Source organism: Terrapene carolina, unplaced genomic scaffold, assembly GCF_002925995.2.
Source record: "Terrapene carolina triunguis isolate 2854851 unplaced genomic scaffold, T_m_triunguis-2.0 Scaffold751, whole genome shotgun sequence".
NCBI lineage: Eukaryota > Metazoa > Chordata > Testudines > Emydidae > Terrapene > Terrapene triunguis.
In genome coordinates, this window is record NW_020665102.1 from 165,670 (window position 1) to 179,416 (window position 13,747).

Sequence of the window (13,747 nt, forward strand, 5' to 3'; positions counted from 1 at the left end):
GATGCTCAAACACATGCTGCTCTCCACGGGTTTGTGGGGCGTCAGAGCACCTTACAGAGGGAGAGTTAGCTCTCGACGCAGCCCCAGGAGGCAGGGAGGGGTTTTACCGATGGGGAAACCGAGGCACAGAGACGTGGAGGCCAATATTTGGAGAAAGGCATCCACCATCACAGGCCAAACTGAAGACATGTGACAGATGAGCACCCACAACTGGTCAACAGGCATTCTGGGGGGCTTACAGCACTTCCAATTGGAGAGGAATGTTATTGCCACATGGAACTTGCACAAGAGACAGCCACCCCCCCCGGCTCTAACCCACTAGGCCCCACCCCTCAGCCCAGAGAGACTCCTCCCACAGCCAGGGATAGAACCCAGGAGTCCCACCTCAATCCACAGACTACGGTGGCTTTGCCAACCCCCTCAGCATGGCAGGAAAGATCCGGTGACACCAGGAGTCTGTGCAAATTCCTTTACTGACACCCAAACTGCACACAACGTTCGCAAAAAGTGCTCTTCAAAAAAAATTGGGGGGGAGGGAGGGAATTAACTTAAGTTTCAACAGCCAGTTTCCCTTTGAACTGAGGAAGCTGTGGGAGGGGGGAGACTAGCCCCTCAAAAAGTCTTTTTTTTTTAACTTAAAGATTTTGTGTTCAGTCCCCCCTCAGGGTTCACATTCTTGGCTTCAATCAGCAGCGAGGAGAGGGGGGACCGGGTGGCGTTTGGGGTCTCTGTGCAGTACGAGGTAACTTGGGGATACGGGCAAGATGGACACCTACAGGAGAGAGGAAAGGTGGTCAGACTCTGAAACCGAAGCCCCGGGGGGGATAGGTGGGGAAGAAGACCCCAGCACTCAGCAGGAGACTGAGCCAAAAACTTAATCAAGGTATGTTTCACAGAGTGAGGCCAGATCGGCTAGGCTAGTGGCCAACCCAAGTCTGTATCTGATCAGATCTACAGGCCAGCTAAGCTACCAGCCCTCGTCACTTGGTGGCCAGCTGGATTATTAGCTAGCAGAAGAGATCTGCTCACCCAGTCATGCCAGTCTTTCCGTATCAAGCCATTGGCACCCGACGCCTTCCCCTCCCCTCACAGAGTCCTTACCAGCTGGCAGCTCTCTGCATTCCCTCACTATTACGCCAGCAGGGCTGGAGCAGGGTCCCCCCCGGGCTCAGGCGTCGAAGTCTGCAGAGAGAAACCCCAGGTTAGTGACTACCCTGACATGCCTTCCTGCTTCCGGGGGCGGCCAATGAGCAGCCGCTGGTGTCGGGGCGAGAAAAAACCCCAGGGCTGTGGGCAAGGGGCTGATTTTGGAGCACGCTGGAGGCTGGATGGCCCACCGTGATGCCATGCTTGATGGTCCAGAGCACTCTCATGGCAATGTGAGCTTAATGCAGGAGGTTCAAGGAGAAGCTGCCATCTGCTGCGGGCCAGCAGGAGGGGTACCACCACCCAGCCATGATCTCCTGTAGGTCAGAGTGGTCATGCCACCCGCACCCTGTCTAACCCTGCAGACACTGGCTAATGACTCATGGGTTTGCCATTCCCTAGGGGCACCGTGCCAGGACGGTTGGCAATCAGGTTTCACCCAGTGCAAGTCCTGACTAGCTCTCTCCTCTCATTCTTCTACCTCCAACCACGCCCTACAGCCAGGGGGCACGGCGCCCGCTATACAGACATGCCAGGTGGATCCAGGAAGCGCCAACTGCCAGGAGCTGCTCCCAGAGAGCTAGGTGCCATCAGAATGCCCCACAAGAATTAACTTGTTTTTGTACAGCTGCTGCCTGGCAGCACTAGATTTTTGCCACGCTGTGGCACCAGGTTATACCACCCAGTCCCCTGCCCAGAGCTGGGCGCTTACATCCACAAGCTGTCGCTGGATCTCAGGCAGTGGCTGGGAGGGACCCTCCGGAGCGGGGGCAGCAGGTTTGCTGGCTTCCACCGCTGGTTCTTGAGTGGTGGCCGGGGTGCTGGCAGCAGGGGTGTCCCCCCCAGCGGCAGAGCTCAGAGCAGGCTGGTCTTTGGAGGCGGTAACGGTCGGCTAAGGTGGAGAGATCATACGGCATTTCAGTCACGAGTGTTTCTCGTCTGGACAGCACCTTGCTGCCCGTAGGCCTCACTGAGCCAGTCAAGACCAGCTGCTCATGTGCCATGTGAAACGGACCCAGGAGTTCAGGGAGGCAGAATGTAATTGCTCTGATTGGACTATGGGGCTAGCGCCCCCTGCTGTTCTGCAGGGTGTAATGATCAGTCAGCGCTCTCAGCTTACAGTAGGAGACTTTTTAGGCCTGGTCTACACTACGACTTTAATTCGGATTTAGCTGCGTTAATCCGAATTAATCCTTAACCCGTCCACACAACGGAGCCAGTTACTTCGAATTAAAGGGCGCTTAAAATAGATTTCTGTATTCCACCCTGCCGAGCGGAGTAGCACCAAAATCGATTTTGTAAATTCGAATTAGGGGTAGTGTGGCCGCACACCACCGAATTAATGTGGTTAAAATTAATGGGGTAGTGTGGCCGCACACCACCGAATTTATACAATCTGTTTCCCAAATTCGAATTATCTAAATTCGAATTAATCTCGTAGTGTAGACGTACCTTTAAGAAGCTAGACTACTCAGGAGAGTTAGGTCAACGCAAGGAGGCTCACGTTTATCTGATTGTGGAAGCGTCTATGCTTCAATATTCCTCCCGCCGACAGCCGCCAACTTAACTCCACCTCCACAAGCGTGCTTATCACAGAATATCAGGGTTGGAAGATACCTCAGGAAGTCATCTAGTCCAACCCCCTGCTCAAAGCAAGACCAATTCCCAACTAAATCATCCCAGCCAGGGCTTTGTCAAGCCAGGCCTTAAAAACCTCTAAGGAAGGTGATTCTACCACCTCCCTAGGGAACCCATTCCAGTGCTTCACCACCCTCCTAGTGAAAAAGTTTTTCCTAATATCCAACCTAGACCTTCCTGTCCTGCGACTTGAGACCATTGCTCCTTGTTCTGTCATCTGCCACCACTGAGAACAGCCGAGCTCCATACTCTTTGGAACCCCCCTTCAGTAGTTGAAGGCTGCTATCAAATCTCCTCTCACTCTTTTCTGCAGACTAAACCCCAGTTCCCTCAGCCTCTCCTTGTAAGTCATGTGCCCCAGCCCCCTGATCATTTTCATTGCCCTCTGCTGGACTCTCTCCAATTTGTCCATATCCCTTTGCTAGTGAGGGGACCAAAACTAGATGCAATACTCCAGGTGTGGCCTCACCTCAATAATCACTTCCCTCAATCTGCTGGCAATGCTCCTACTAATACAGCCCGATATGCCATTGGCCTTCTTGGCAACAAGGGCACACTGCTGACTCATCCAGCTTCTCATCCACTGTAACCCCTAGATCCTTTTCTGCAGAACGGCCACTTAGCCAGTCGGTCCCCAGCCTGTAGCAGCGTATGGGATTCTTCCAACCTAAGTGCAGGACTCTGCACACATCCTTGTTGAAGCTCATCAGATTTCTTTTGGCCCAATCCTCCAATTTGTCTAGGTCCCTCTGGACCCTCTCCCTACTTACGTCGACTGTTACTGGCTTTCAGAAGCCGTCCTGCAACGCCCTGCATTGACAGGACAAATGGATACAAGCTCTCCTGAGGAGGACACGCCACGCCAACACGAGGAGCAAAGCTTAGACCTGCACGAGCGATGGAATTACTGCAGAGGCTCTAAGCGGACGTAAGTTAGGTCGACTTTAATTTTGTCACAGAGCTCAAAGAGGTCAAGACATGACTTGATTAGTGCATGGGGAGGAAGTGCCAGATACTAATGTGGCTGGACATGAAAGCCAGACAAATTGCTGTGGAAAATAAAGCACCCAGTGTGGGGGAAGTAGCGCTTGAATCCAACTTCCAAAGGGAAGCAGGACATTCTCGGTCTCTCAACGGCTTCAGATCCTGACTGGCCAGCCTTTCTGGGAAGACGCTTTAGTTCCTGGGCTCAGGACAGGATGAAGTTTAATGACTCGTGAGCGACATACCAAGTCAGATAGACGATCCCTTCCGGCCTTAAAAATCTAAGTCAGGTGAACGCGGGTGCTTCAGAGCGCCCTTAGCTAGGGCGTTGGTTCAGTGTTGACTTGGGGCAGGGCACCACCTACTGAGTCACCCACATAGGAGCACAGGCCCAACCCTGTGTTAACTTCCTTGATCTGATAAGGTCGCAGCCCAACAGCTGGTGGGGCTGCAGCCTACTGGAAAGTGTCTGGGGGCCTGTTCCCTTCAGTTGCATTGCAACATTGGCCTGCCAGGGCTGTAAAGCTGATCGAGCGGCTTCCTGCACGAGAATGGGCGTGGATGATTCTCCATCCCTGGAGTCTTTAAACCAACACTGGCCTCAGATACGCTCTAGCTCAAGCTGAAGTTATGGAGCTTGCCGCAGAAGTTGCTGGGGGCATTCTGCAGACGCAGGAGGTCACAATTTTCCCCCTTTCCACCCCCCCCCCATCCCTCCCCAAACCAGAGTCCCTAATACCAGGGCGGGCAAACATTTTGGCCTGAGGGCTGCATCGGGTTTCCGAAATTGTATGGAGGGCTGGTTAGGGAAGGCTGTGCCTCCCCAAACAGCCAGGCGTGGCCTGGCCCCTGCCCCCCCCCCCCCCCCCCCCCTCCCCCCCCCCCCCCCCCCCCCCCCCCCGGGACCCCTGCCTCATCCAACCACCCCTTCTCCCTGTCCCCTGATCACCCCCAGAACCCCTGTCCCTGACTGCCCCATCCAACCCCCGCCTCCTTCCTGACTGCCCCCTGGAACCCCTACCCCCATTCAATCCTCCTGTTCCCCGCCCTCTGACCGCCTCGACCCCTAGCCACCACCCCGCCCCCTGACCACCACCCCGAACACCCCCTCCCTGCTCCCTTACCGCGCTGCCTGGATCGCCGATGGCTGGCAGCACTACAGCCGTGCCGTCCAGAGTGGCAGGACAGGCAGCTGCGCCGCCCAGCGGGAGCCAGCCACGCCACGGCACAGCACAGAGCACTGGGTCAGGCCCCAGGAGCTCGCCACCCGCAGCATTGTGCCGGCGGCAGAGCGAACTGAGGCTGTGGGGGAGGGGCCAGGGGCTAGCCTCCCAGGTAGGAGCTCAGGGGCCAGGCAGGAGGGTCCCACAGGCTGGAGGTGGCCCACAGGCCATAGTTTGCCCACCTCTGCCCTAGTACCCCGTACAGCCAAAAACCCTGAGCCACGTCTGACTGCGGGAGGGGCCAGTTTAGTGCCAGTCTTACCAGCTACGCTAAGATACCCACGTTTAAGACTGCCATTTAGTGCCAAGACACCGACGAGCCGGGATCTAAGTCTTTGCAATTTTAACACTGGGGGTTCAAACTTCACTAGGTCCTTCATCTCTCTCATGTACTTCTCTGCTGCGCCCCCTCCCCCCCCATATCCATAGCATTTAAATGCTTCACTATTTTAAGGTGGGAGGGGAAACACCACCCCTATGAGGTCAGGCCAGTGCTACAATCTTCATGTTAGACAAGGGAAACTGAGGCACGTAGAAACTAAGTGACATGCTCACGGTCACACAAAGTTGAGCACAGCAGGATTTGAACTTCAGTCTTCCAAGACTCAGGATGGGGTCCTAACCATTGGGAAATCCCAAGCAGCTTATTCCCATTAAGCTTAGGGTTATAGGCCCCCTAGATGGAGAACTTCCATTACAGCTTTCAGTTGCTCAGAGGCCATTTCTCACCTGCTGCGATTGGGGGGATAGATTCTGGACCCCCTGGTTTACTGCCTCCTCTGATGCCTATCCCAAAATGCACTGCAGGGCCATCCAACCCACTACGTCCCCATATGGCATGTGTACACACACACAGTTGCCCTGAGCTCCCCTGTCCGAGAAAGGAGTCGAGTGGCCATGGTTTTAGGTACCGAGTACCTGTCACCAAGGAATTGCCCATCCCAGCTCTCACCTCTGCCGCCGCCGGCCGGGTGCCAGCTGTTTGCTGCCGTCTACGCTGGAAGTAGGGCCGGTTACGCTGGCGCTGTGGTTCGGGACGGATGCCGTCTGCCGGGGCTGGCACCACTTTGGTCTCACCGTCGCCTCCTTCAGTGGTGGGTTGTTGTGGCGGGCGGGGGCGGAAGGGTCTGGATCGGGTGTGGGGCGGGGATGGAAGAGGGTTACGAGCAGGCCTCCGCAGGGCCAGGAAGTCTAACCTGCTTTGGCCAGACTCCCAGAGAACCTTTTACTAGCACCACTACTCCGTGCCGAGCAAGTGAATGTGTGACCGGCAACCTAAGTGCTCTGAGTTAGCCAGACTTCCCATTGTATCCACAGAGCAGCAGCTTGCCCGGAGCTGGGAATGGGACCCAGGTGTCCTGGCTGAAAACTGCTGATGGAAAATTGGGTTTTGATTAAATGAAGGTTTGACAGAAAAAATTAATAGTTTCCCTGGAAACTGACTGCTCAGAAGCCCAAGAGTTTCCAGTGCCACAAGATTTCAATTCTGAAATGTCACAGCTGCACCTCGTGGGAACTGTAGCTTGGCTGCCTCATGTTGTCCATTCCCCTCTATGGTCTGACTCCTTGGTTGAACTCCATCTCCCATAATGCATTGCCTTATCAAAAAGCAAGACTATGGTGCATCATGGGAACTGTAGTTTGGGGGGGTGTCATGCTCCTGTTCAGACTACAACTCCCATGATGTGCCATGGTCTTGCTTCTTGGTGAGGCAATGCATCATGGGAGAAGAGATGGTCCAGGCATCTTGATTACAACTCCATCTTCCATGCTGCACGGTCTTGCCTCACCAAGAAGCAAGACCATGCTGCATCATGGGAGTTGTAGTTTGGGTGCCTCGTGCTCCCAATTCCCTATGGTCTGGGCTCCCTGGCTGAAGTCCATCTCTCACGATCCATTACCTTGCCTCAGAGACATGGGCAGGGTGCATCATGGGAGTTGTAGTCTGACCAGGAGAACAGGTGCATGAGGCACCAAAACTACAGTTCCCATGATGCACCATAGCAGCATTTCAGAATTAACACATTTGGGTTTCTCCCCCCCCGCCCCCCAACTGAAGATACAAAATGTTCAGTTGAGTCATTTTCTGACCAGTTCTTGTCCTGATTTGAGCAAGTCTCAGTCACCGGGAATTCATTCACTTCCCACACTACTCATCCAGACCCAAGGTTTCAGCCACCCACACTATCTGGGGGGGCGTAATAGCAGGGTGCCTCAGGCCTCGTCAACACAACTTGTGCCACTAACTATGACAAATTAGTACAACCCTCCTAGTCTGGACAGTTATAGTGGTATAAAGGTACTTCCCTCTAGACAAGTATAGTCACCTTTAGAGCAAAGTCACCCCCCAATCAAAAGTAATATCCTAGTAGAAACCCTACACAGGTAGCATGTGGTGCTAAGTGAAGACAGAGGCCTAGTGGTATTGGAAAACCCCTATTCCCTAGAAGGCCCCCAGATACAACCAGTAGGGTACATGCAGCTCTAGCATTAAGATTCCACACCAGTTACACTAGTATTGAGGCCTCCACGGTTAGGCCAATAACTGGCCTCGCGATTAGTGGGGGGACGGCGTTCCGATAGACTAGAGGTGTCTCTTTTCCAGTGCAGCTTTGGGTATTGCTCCCTGAAAAGGGGGAGATATCTGGCTCACCTTCCATCATGAAGAGCCAAATTTAACCCACAGCTTCCAAGAGACTGTTGTTTTAGTGCATCAGGGCGAGCCTCAGTTCCCAGTGTTCAAACAGCAGCTTCATGATCGTGCTTTCAGATTGCTGGTCCCAAATCGCTGCTTGGGACGCTTGCAGATACCCATCTGCTAATCCCAGTCTAGCCCTGGGAGGCTAGACCATTTCCCATTACCATTTTCCACCCCATCCATCGTTATTCTAAGCCACTTTTCTCCCGAGCCAGCCTCCGGGCAGGCCTCGCTGCTTTCAGTTGCGTGAAGGCAGGAATCAAGCTTTGATGAACTCTTCTAGCAAGATCACCTGCTAGGACAGCGTGGAAGGGGACAGTAACTGGGCGCTCTACTCCTGTGTTTATGGTGGTCCCACAAAAAAAGGGCTTCCATTTCCCCACTGGAGCAGAGATTCAGGGTGAGATTTTGATCCTTAACCCCCAATGGAAATGGGGTTTTCAAGTCCCACCTTTGACCATCCCCACCCTTAATTTAGGAGGCAGATGGATCGCACAGGCCTGTTTTAGAGCCAGATGGGAGACTGGCCCAGTTGAGATCTCAAAGCAAAATCGGATCACTGGCAGCTGCCGCCACAGTGGAGAAGGGACCAATGGCACAGCAAGCCAGCGAGGGACATCCCGCTAGCCAGAGGAAGCTGGCCTCTGCACACTTACCTGCGGTATCTGGGCCGGAAGCGAGGGGCCGGAGCTCTCTCCCCTGCCTGGACTGGCGGTTGCTGGTCTCCCTCCGGCTGGGTAGCATCTTTAGGTTCTGCACCTTCCGTGCCCTATGGCAAACATAACTCTGATCATATGATCTTGTGACGGATCTGCCTCTAAGAAGGTAGATGAACCTGTGCATGAACTCTGCAGTCTTACAGGCCCAAATACTATCCCACAGGGCCTGGGATCAGCTAGCAGAGACCAGGCTGCTTCCCCCTTGCCATGCCCAGGCCTCACCTGCACCGTCTGGGCTTGCTGCTGGATCGGAGGCCGGGGCCCACGCACAAATCTCCGGCGGAAGAAGAACGGCAGAGGGCGCCTCCTGCGGGGCTGCTGCTGCATGGCATTGTCGGCTCTCTCCCCCTCGCTAACCGGCTCGGCGGCCCCTTCCACTCTGGTGGCGTCCTGCGGTGGCAGCTGGGCCTGCCGGGGCCTAGGGATGAATCTGCGGAAGCGCCGGCGGTTGGGGGCGTAGCGGCTGCCTTTCACCGGCACGCCGCCCGGGCCGGTGACGTTGGCCGCCTCGGCGCCCTGCAGCAGACGTGAGGAGACAAGCCCTGAGCAGGGGAAACAGACCCCCCCCCTTACTCCTGCCCCGATCTTTGCCAGCTCCCCTGTAGGCATCGGCCCGGCCTCCCCACCTCACCTTCTCTCCTTCCACAACATCAAACTCCACTGTCTCCCCATCACCGACGCTGCGCAGGAACTTCCGAGGGTTGTTCCTCTTGATGGCTGTCTGGAGGCAGCAGCAGACAGAAGAGATTGGGGGGTGGGGTCAGCTTGCCCCAGGAGATGGGCAAATTTGAAGCTACATCCCATGGTCCCTGAGACTGATGAGAAACAACTGCTCCTCCCACCCAGCTCTTCATGTGGAGAGCGACCCAATCCAGGAACAAGGGGTCATCTCCATGCTGGGCTTCTCCATGCTCCCAGTTAGGGCCAAGCCGTTGCTTGACCCATGGTGCTAGAACGGGGCGGGCAAACTTTTTGGCCTGAGGGCCGTATTGGGTTTTGGAAATTATATGGAGGGCTGGTTAGGGGAGGGGGTCGTGGCCCTGCCCCCACCCCGGGACTCCTGCCCCAACCACACCCTTGCTCCCTGTCCCCTGACTGCCCCCTGCCGCCCCATCCAACCCCCCTCCTCCCTGACTGCCCCCCCAGGACACCTGCCTGCATTCAACCCCCATTCCCCCACCACCACCCCAACTCCTATCCACACTCCCGCCCCCGACCACCACCCCAAACTCCCCTGCCCTCTATCCAACCTCCCCTGCTCCCTTACCACACTGCCTGGAGCACCGGTGGCTGGCGGCGCTACAGCAGCGCCGCCTGGCTGGAGCCGGGCCATGCCGCCGCTGCGCAGCTCAGAGCACCGGGTCAAGCCGGGCTCTGCAGCTGCGCTGCCCCCAGGAGCTCACAGCCCCGCCACCCAGAGCATTGCGCCAGCGGCGGAGCGAGCAAGCTGAGGCTGTGGGGGAGGGGGGACAGCAGGGAAGGGGCCGGGGGCGAGCCTCCCGGGCCAGGAGCTCAGGGGCCGGGCAGGACGGTCCCGCGGGCCGGATGTGGCCTGCGGGCCGTAGTTTGCCCACCCCTGTGCTAGAAACAAGCTCAAGTCCCGACAAAACTGAGTGGCCCAAAAGGGTCACTGCCCACCTGGAAACCGAGGGCACTACCCCAGTTCCGCCCCCTCACCCCAAACTCCCTCAACCCTGGCAGAGCAGAATTGCAGCTGCTGGGCACCAGCTACCTCAGGAGACCCACAGGCGCACAAGCCACTCGGGGCTAGAATTCGAGTGATCACAGAGAGGTGGAGCCCCATTATGCCCATGTGCGTCTGGCAAATGCTGCTTCTCAAAGAGCAGGCCCAGGAACAGAAGGAGAGCCTGGGAGACAGTTGTGCTCGGCCGAGGGCATGGGGAAGGCCTGGGGGGTGTCTGGCATGCCAGGTGCCAACCAGTTCCTGAAACCAACGAGAATCACGTCCTGAAAGTGACCAAGGTCTTACCTGGTGCACAAAAACATCCTCCTTGGTGTCGTTCCTGCAGGGATGGAGAGAGTTTGAGTGATCACGGCTCCGTGCCTGGCACGGTGACGTGGCCCATACACAAACCACCAGACCAGGCCCTGCATAATCCTGCCTCTCCCTCGGTTAGTGCCCACCATCCCTGTGCTTTCAGCTGCCAGGCCTCCCCCCCCCCCCCGCCCTCCTCTCTTGCAGTCCCCATACCCCCTCCCAGTGCCTTGCTTGAGCACTTTAGAGCAGGGAACAGATCTGGTGTGAGTTTACAGTGCTATGCCGCATCTGTCAAAGCCTCCAGGCGCACCTAGGAGTCTTGCGCCTTTAGCAGTAAGGCCAAGACAGCACCACAATGGATGCATGGAAGGTCTCAATCTCTGCACCTAAAACGTAGGTCGATCCACCAATGTCGCTCAGGGCTGCGAAAAAGGTCGCGCCATGAGGCGGCACAGCTCTTGCAAGTTTGAGGCCACGGCCCCGGCGGAGCGTGGCAGATCCCAGCGGCATCAGCATCTCATTGCCTGCGACACAATGCCCTCTTCTGGATGTTCGGGCGCGCTGAAGTACTCAATTATATCTTGGCTGAGTGCTTAAACCTCGTACCCCACTTATTATACAGAAACTGAAGCCCATATCCTCTGCTGGGGTCATACAGATGCCAGCTGAGGATCTGTCCATAAAGGCAATTTGCCAAGGTCAGAGAGGGGTCTAAGCCCAGTTGAGATACTGCAACTTCTGGCATGTTAACACGATCTTTTTTGGTCAGGGATCAAATCAAGGACTTTTAAGCAATTAAAGAAACACCCATTCTTCAAGCAGAATATTAGCCAAGAGGTGAAACTGCCCCGCCCCCAGCATTTCCATGAGGTGCGAACACTGGTTGTCATTCCACTTCGGAGAGAACTAGTGCACGGCTGATTTTTAACAAATCCCAAATAGCAAGGTGTTTAAAGAACCGTCCCCCGCACCTAACCCGTAAGAGCACTGGGGATATCAAGGCTCCTCTTTGCTGGATGCCTCTGTGGAGGACCGCATTGGGATCTCAGCTGTCAGAGAACCTTTGAGTTTCCCTCCCAAGATAACTTGTTTACACAGAGAGGGCTAATCCTATTGCTTACGTTTTCATAGACACCAAGGAAGCGACTGCAGTTTGATGAATTCTTTAGTCACTTAGAAAAAAAAAGCCACAGAAAAATCTGGATTTCTAGTGAAAGATGTTTTTAAAAGCCTTTTGGGTCTTCATACAAATCCAGTTCAAACCAAGTCAAAGTGCCAACCATTTTAAAAGGCCACACTAGCCATGAACATTTATTAACCCAGCAGTTCATAGAATCAGACTTTAAGGTCAGAAGGGACCAATATGATCGTGTAATCTGACCTCCTGCACAAAGCAGGCCACAGAATCTCACCCACCCACCCACTCCTGTATCAAACCTATGTCTGAGCCATTGAAGTCCTCAAATTGTGGTTTAAAGACTTCAAGGTGCAGAGAATCTTCCAGCAAGTGACCCATGCCCCATGCTGCAGAGGAAGCAAAAAACCCCCAGGGCTTCTGTCAATCTGCCCTGGAGGAAAATTCCTTCCCAACCCCATCTCTATCCACCCTCTGACAACTGTATTTTACTTGCCTGTCAAAAGAACTCCACCTGGTCCAACAAGGTTTTCAAAGGGGTGGGCTGTCTGGCCACTATTGGTCAAAACCAGGTCTATTTCAGTTTTAGTTTAGGGGGACAGGAGTGTGGTGGGAAGTAACTTACTGGGTACTGGCTATACCCAGATTCCAGGCACAACTTGCAGGGCGGGGAAGAGGTAGGAACATGTCACTGGAGCATGTCACTGGACCACCAAAGTAGGACTTACAGTTGAGAAGTTAAGCACCTCCTGAGATGTCTCCTAAGCGCTGTGGTTTGCTCGGTAAAAGACGGTTATCGCTGTCTCAGCTCTGCTTAAGAAAGTCTGATCCCTGCCCCACCAAGTCATCTCCCCGAGCGTGAGCCCCCCAGCCTCAGCCCTGCCAAGTCCCAACAGTCTAAGCGGGGGGTGGGGCGCTTACCTGTTAATAAATCCATAGCCGTTGCGAACATTGAACCACTTAACCGTGCCCAGCACCTGGGTGGCTGCAGGTGGTTTCCCAGGGAAGAAAGTGGAGAGGTTACAGGTCAGTCACCAGCCACCAGCCCTTCCCCCTGGGCTGTTGATGGGGCAGGCAGGGAAGCACCTATGGATAAGCCCTAAAAGTCTAGGGCGCTCCAGCCCCAAAGCAGAGACCCCACACTCCTCACCCCCAGACAGAGTCAGCCTTCCCAATATACACCCCACGCCGCCCTCCCCTTCACATCTCTTCCCGCCCCCATGGCCCACTGAATTCATAGGCGCCGATTACAAGGCCAGGCAGGACCACTGATCTGCCCATGATCTCTCCCACCCCCTTCACCCACACAACCCACGTATCCCATCCCCCCCAATCCCACCACCCCTTTCCTAATGCTAGAAGCTAATCTTCCTCCCACAAACCATCCCCCCTTCCAGCTCCCCCCCCATCCCTCTCGCAGCCACAACCTCACACACAGAACCATCCCTCCCTGGAGGCACCCTCCATTTACACCCAGCCCCTAGAATTCCCTCCCTCCCTCCCCACTCAGACACCCGTCTCCAACAGCTTCAGGTCCCAGCTTCCCTTTACATGCCCCCAGGTGCCCTTCCCCCCCCCCCACCACTTCAGCCTCTCCCCTCTGCCCCCCACCCCTCATCGGTTTGGCTCCACCCACTATGGGGGTCCAGCCCACTCTTTAGATTCCCCTCAGCTCGGCCACCTCCCATCCCCACCCCCTGCCCAGAATGGGTTTCCTCACAACCCCCGCCCCCTCTACTCACCTGAAGAACCGCTTAGCCCCACCCCCCCAATGTAGTTGGCTCCACCCCACCCCCTGCTGCTCCAGCTCAGTTTAACCTCTCCCTTAAGAGCCAATGATGCACACACCACCTACTCGCCCTAGGCCATACTTGGCCCTAATCACTAGACCCCATCCTCCCCTTTAGAGGCACTTGGCCCCTCCTCCCCTAGGCTCCACCCCCCAGGACACACCCACTGCCCCCTTCTTCACCCCTTCCTCTCCCTTGGACAACGGTTAGCCCCACCCCTCGGACACACTGGGCTCCTCCCACTATCCCAGACCCCCCCCACCTCTCCCTGAGGACACGCTTGGCCCCGCCCCTCCCCAAACCCCACCCCTAGAACCCTTGGCCCCACCTAGTATCCCAGCCCCCCGAGGACACACGTGGCCCCGCCCACTAACCCAGCCCCCCTCCCTGGGGACGCGCCTGACCCCGCCCCTAC

At 55.8% G+C, this 13,747-nt stretch overlaps 1 protein-coding gene across 1 annotated transcript; it reads right to left on the minus strand.

Moving 5' to 3' along the window:
• Positions 1-509: 509 nt before the first annotated feature.
• Positions 510-13,230, minus strand: YBX2 (Y-box binding protein 2). Its single transcript, XM_029913622.1, has 10 exons — positions 13,179-13,230; positions 12,464-12,527; positions 10,399-10,432; positions 9,040-9,129; positions 8,631-8,924; positions 8,346-8,458; positions 5,944-6,118; positions 1,859-2,038; positions 1,102-1,182; positions 510-772 (listed from the first exon to the last, which is right to left on the minus strand). The coding sequence occupies exons 1-9, from the start codon at positions 13,228-13,230 to the stop codon at positions 1,132-1,134; spliced, it is 1,053 nt and encodes a 350-aa protein (XP_029769482.1). The 3' UTR covers positions 510-772; positions 1,102-1,131.
• Between the last annotated feature and the right edge of the window lie 517 nt (positions 13,231-13,747).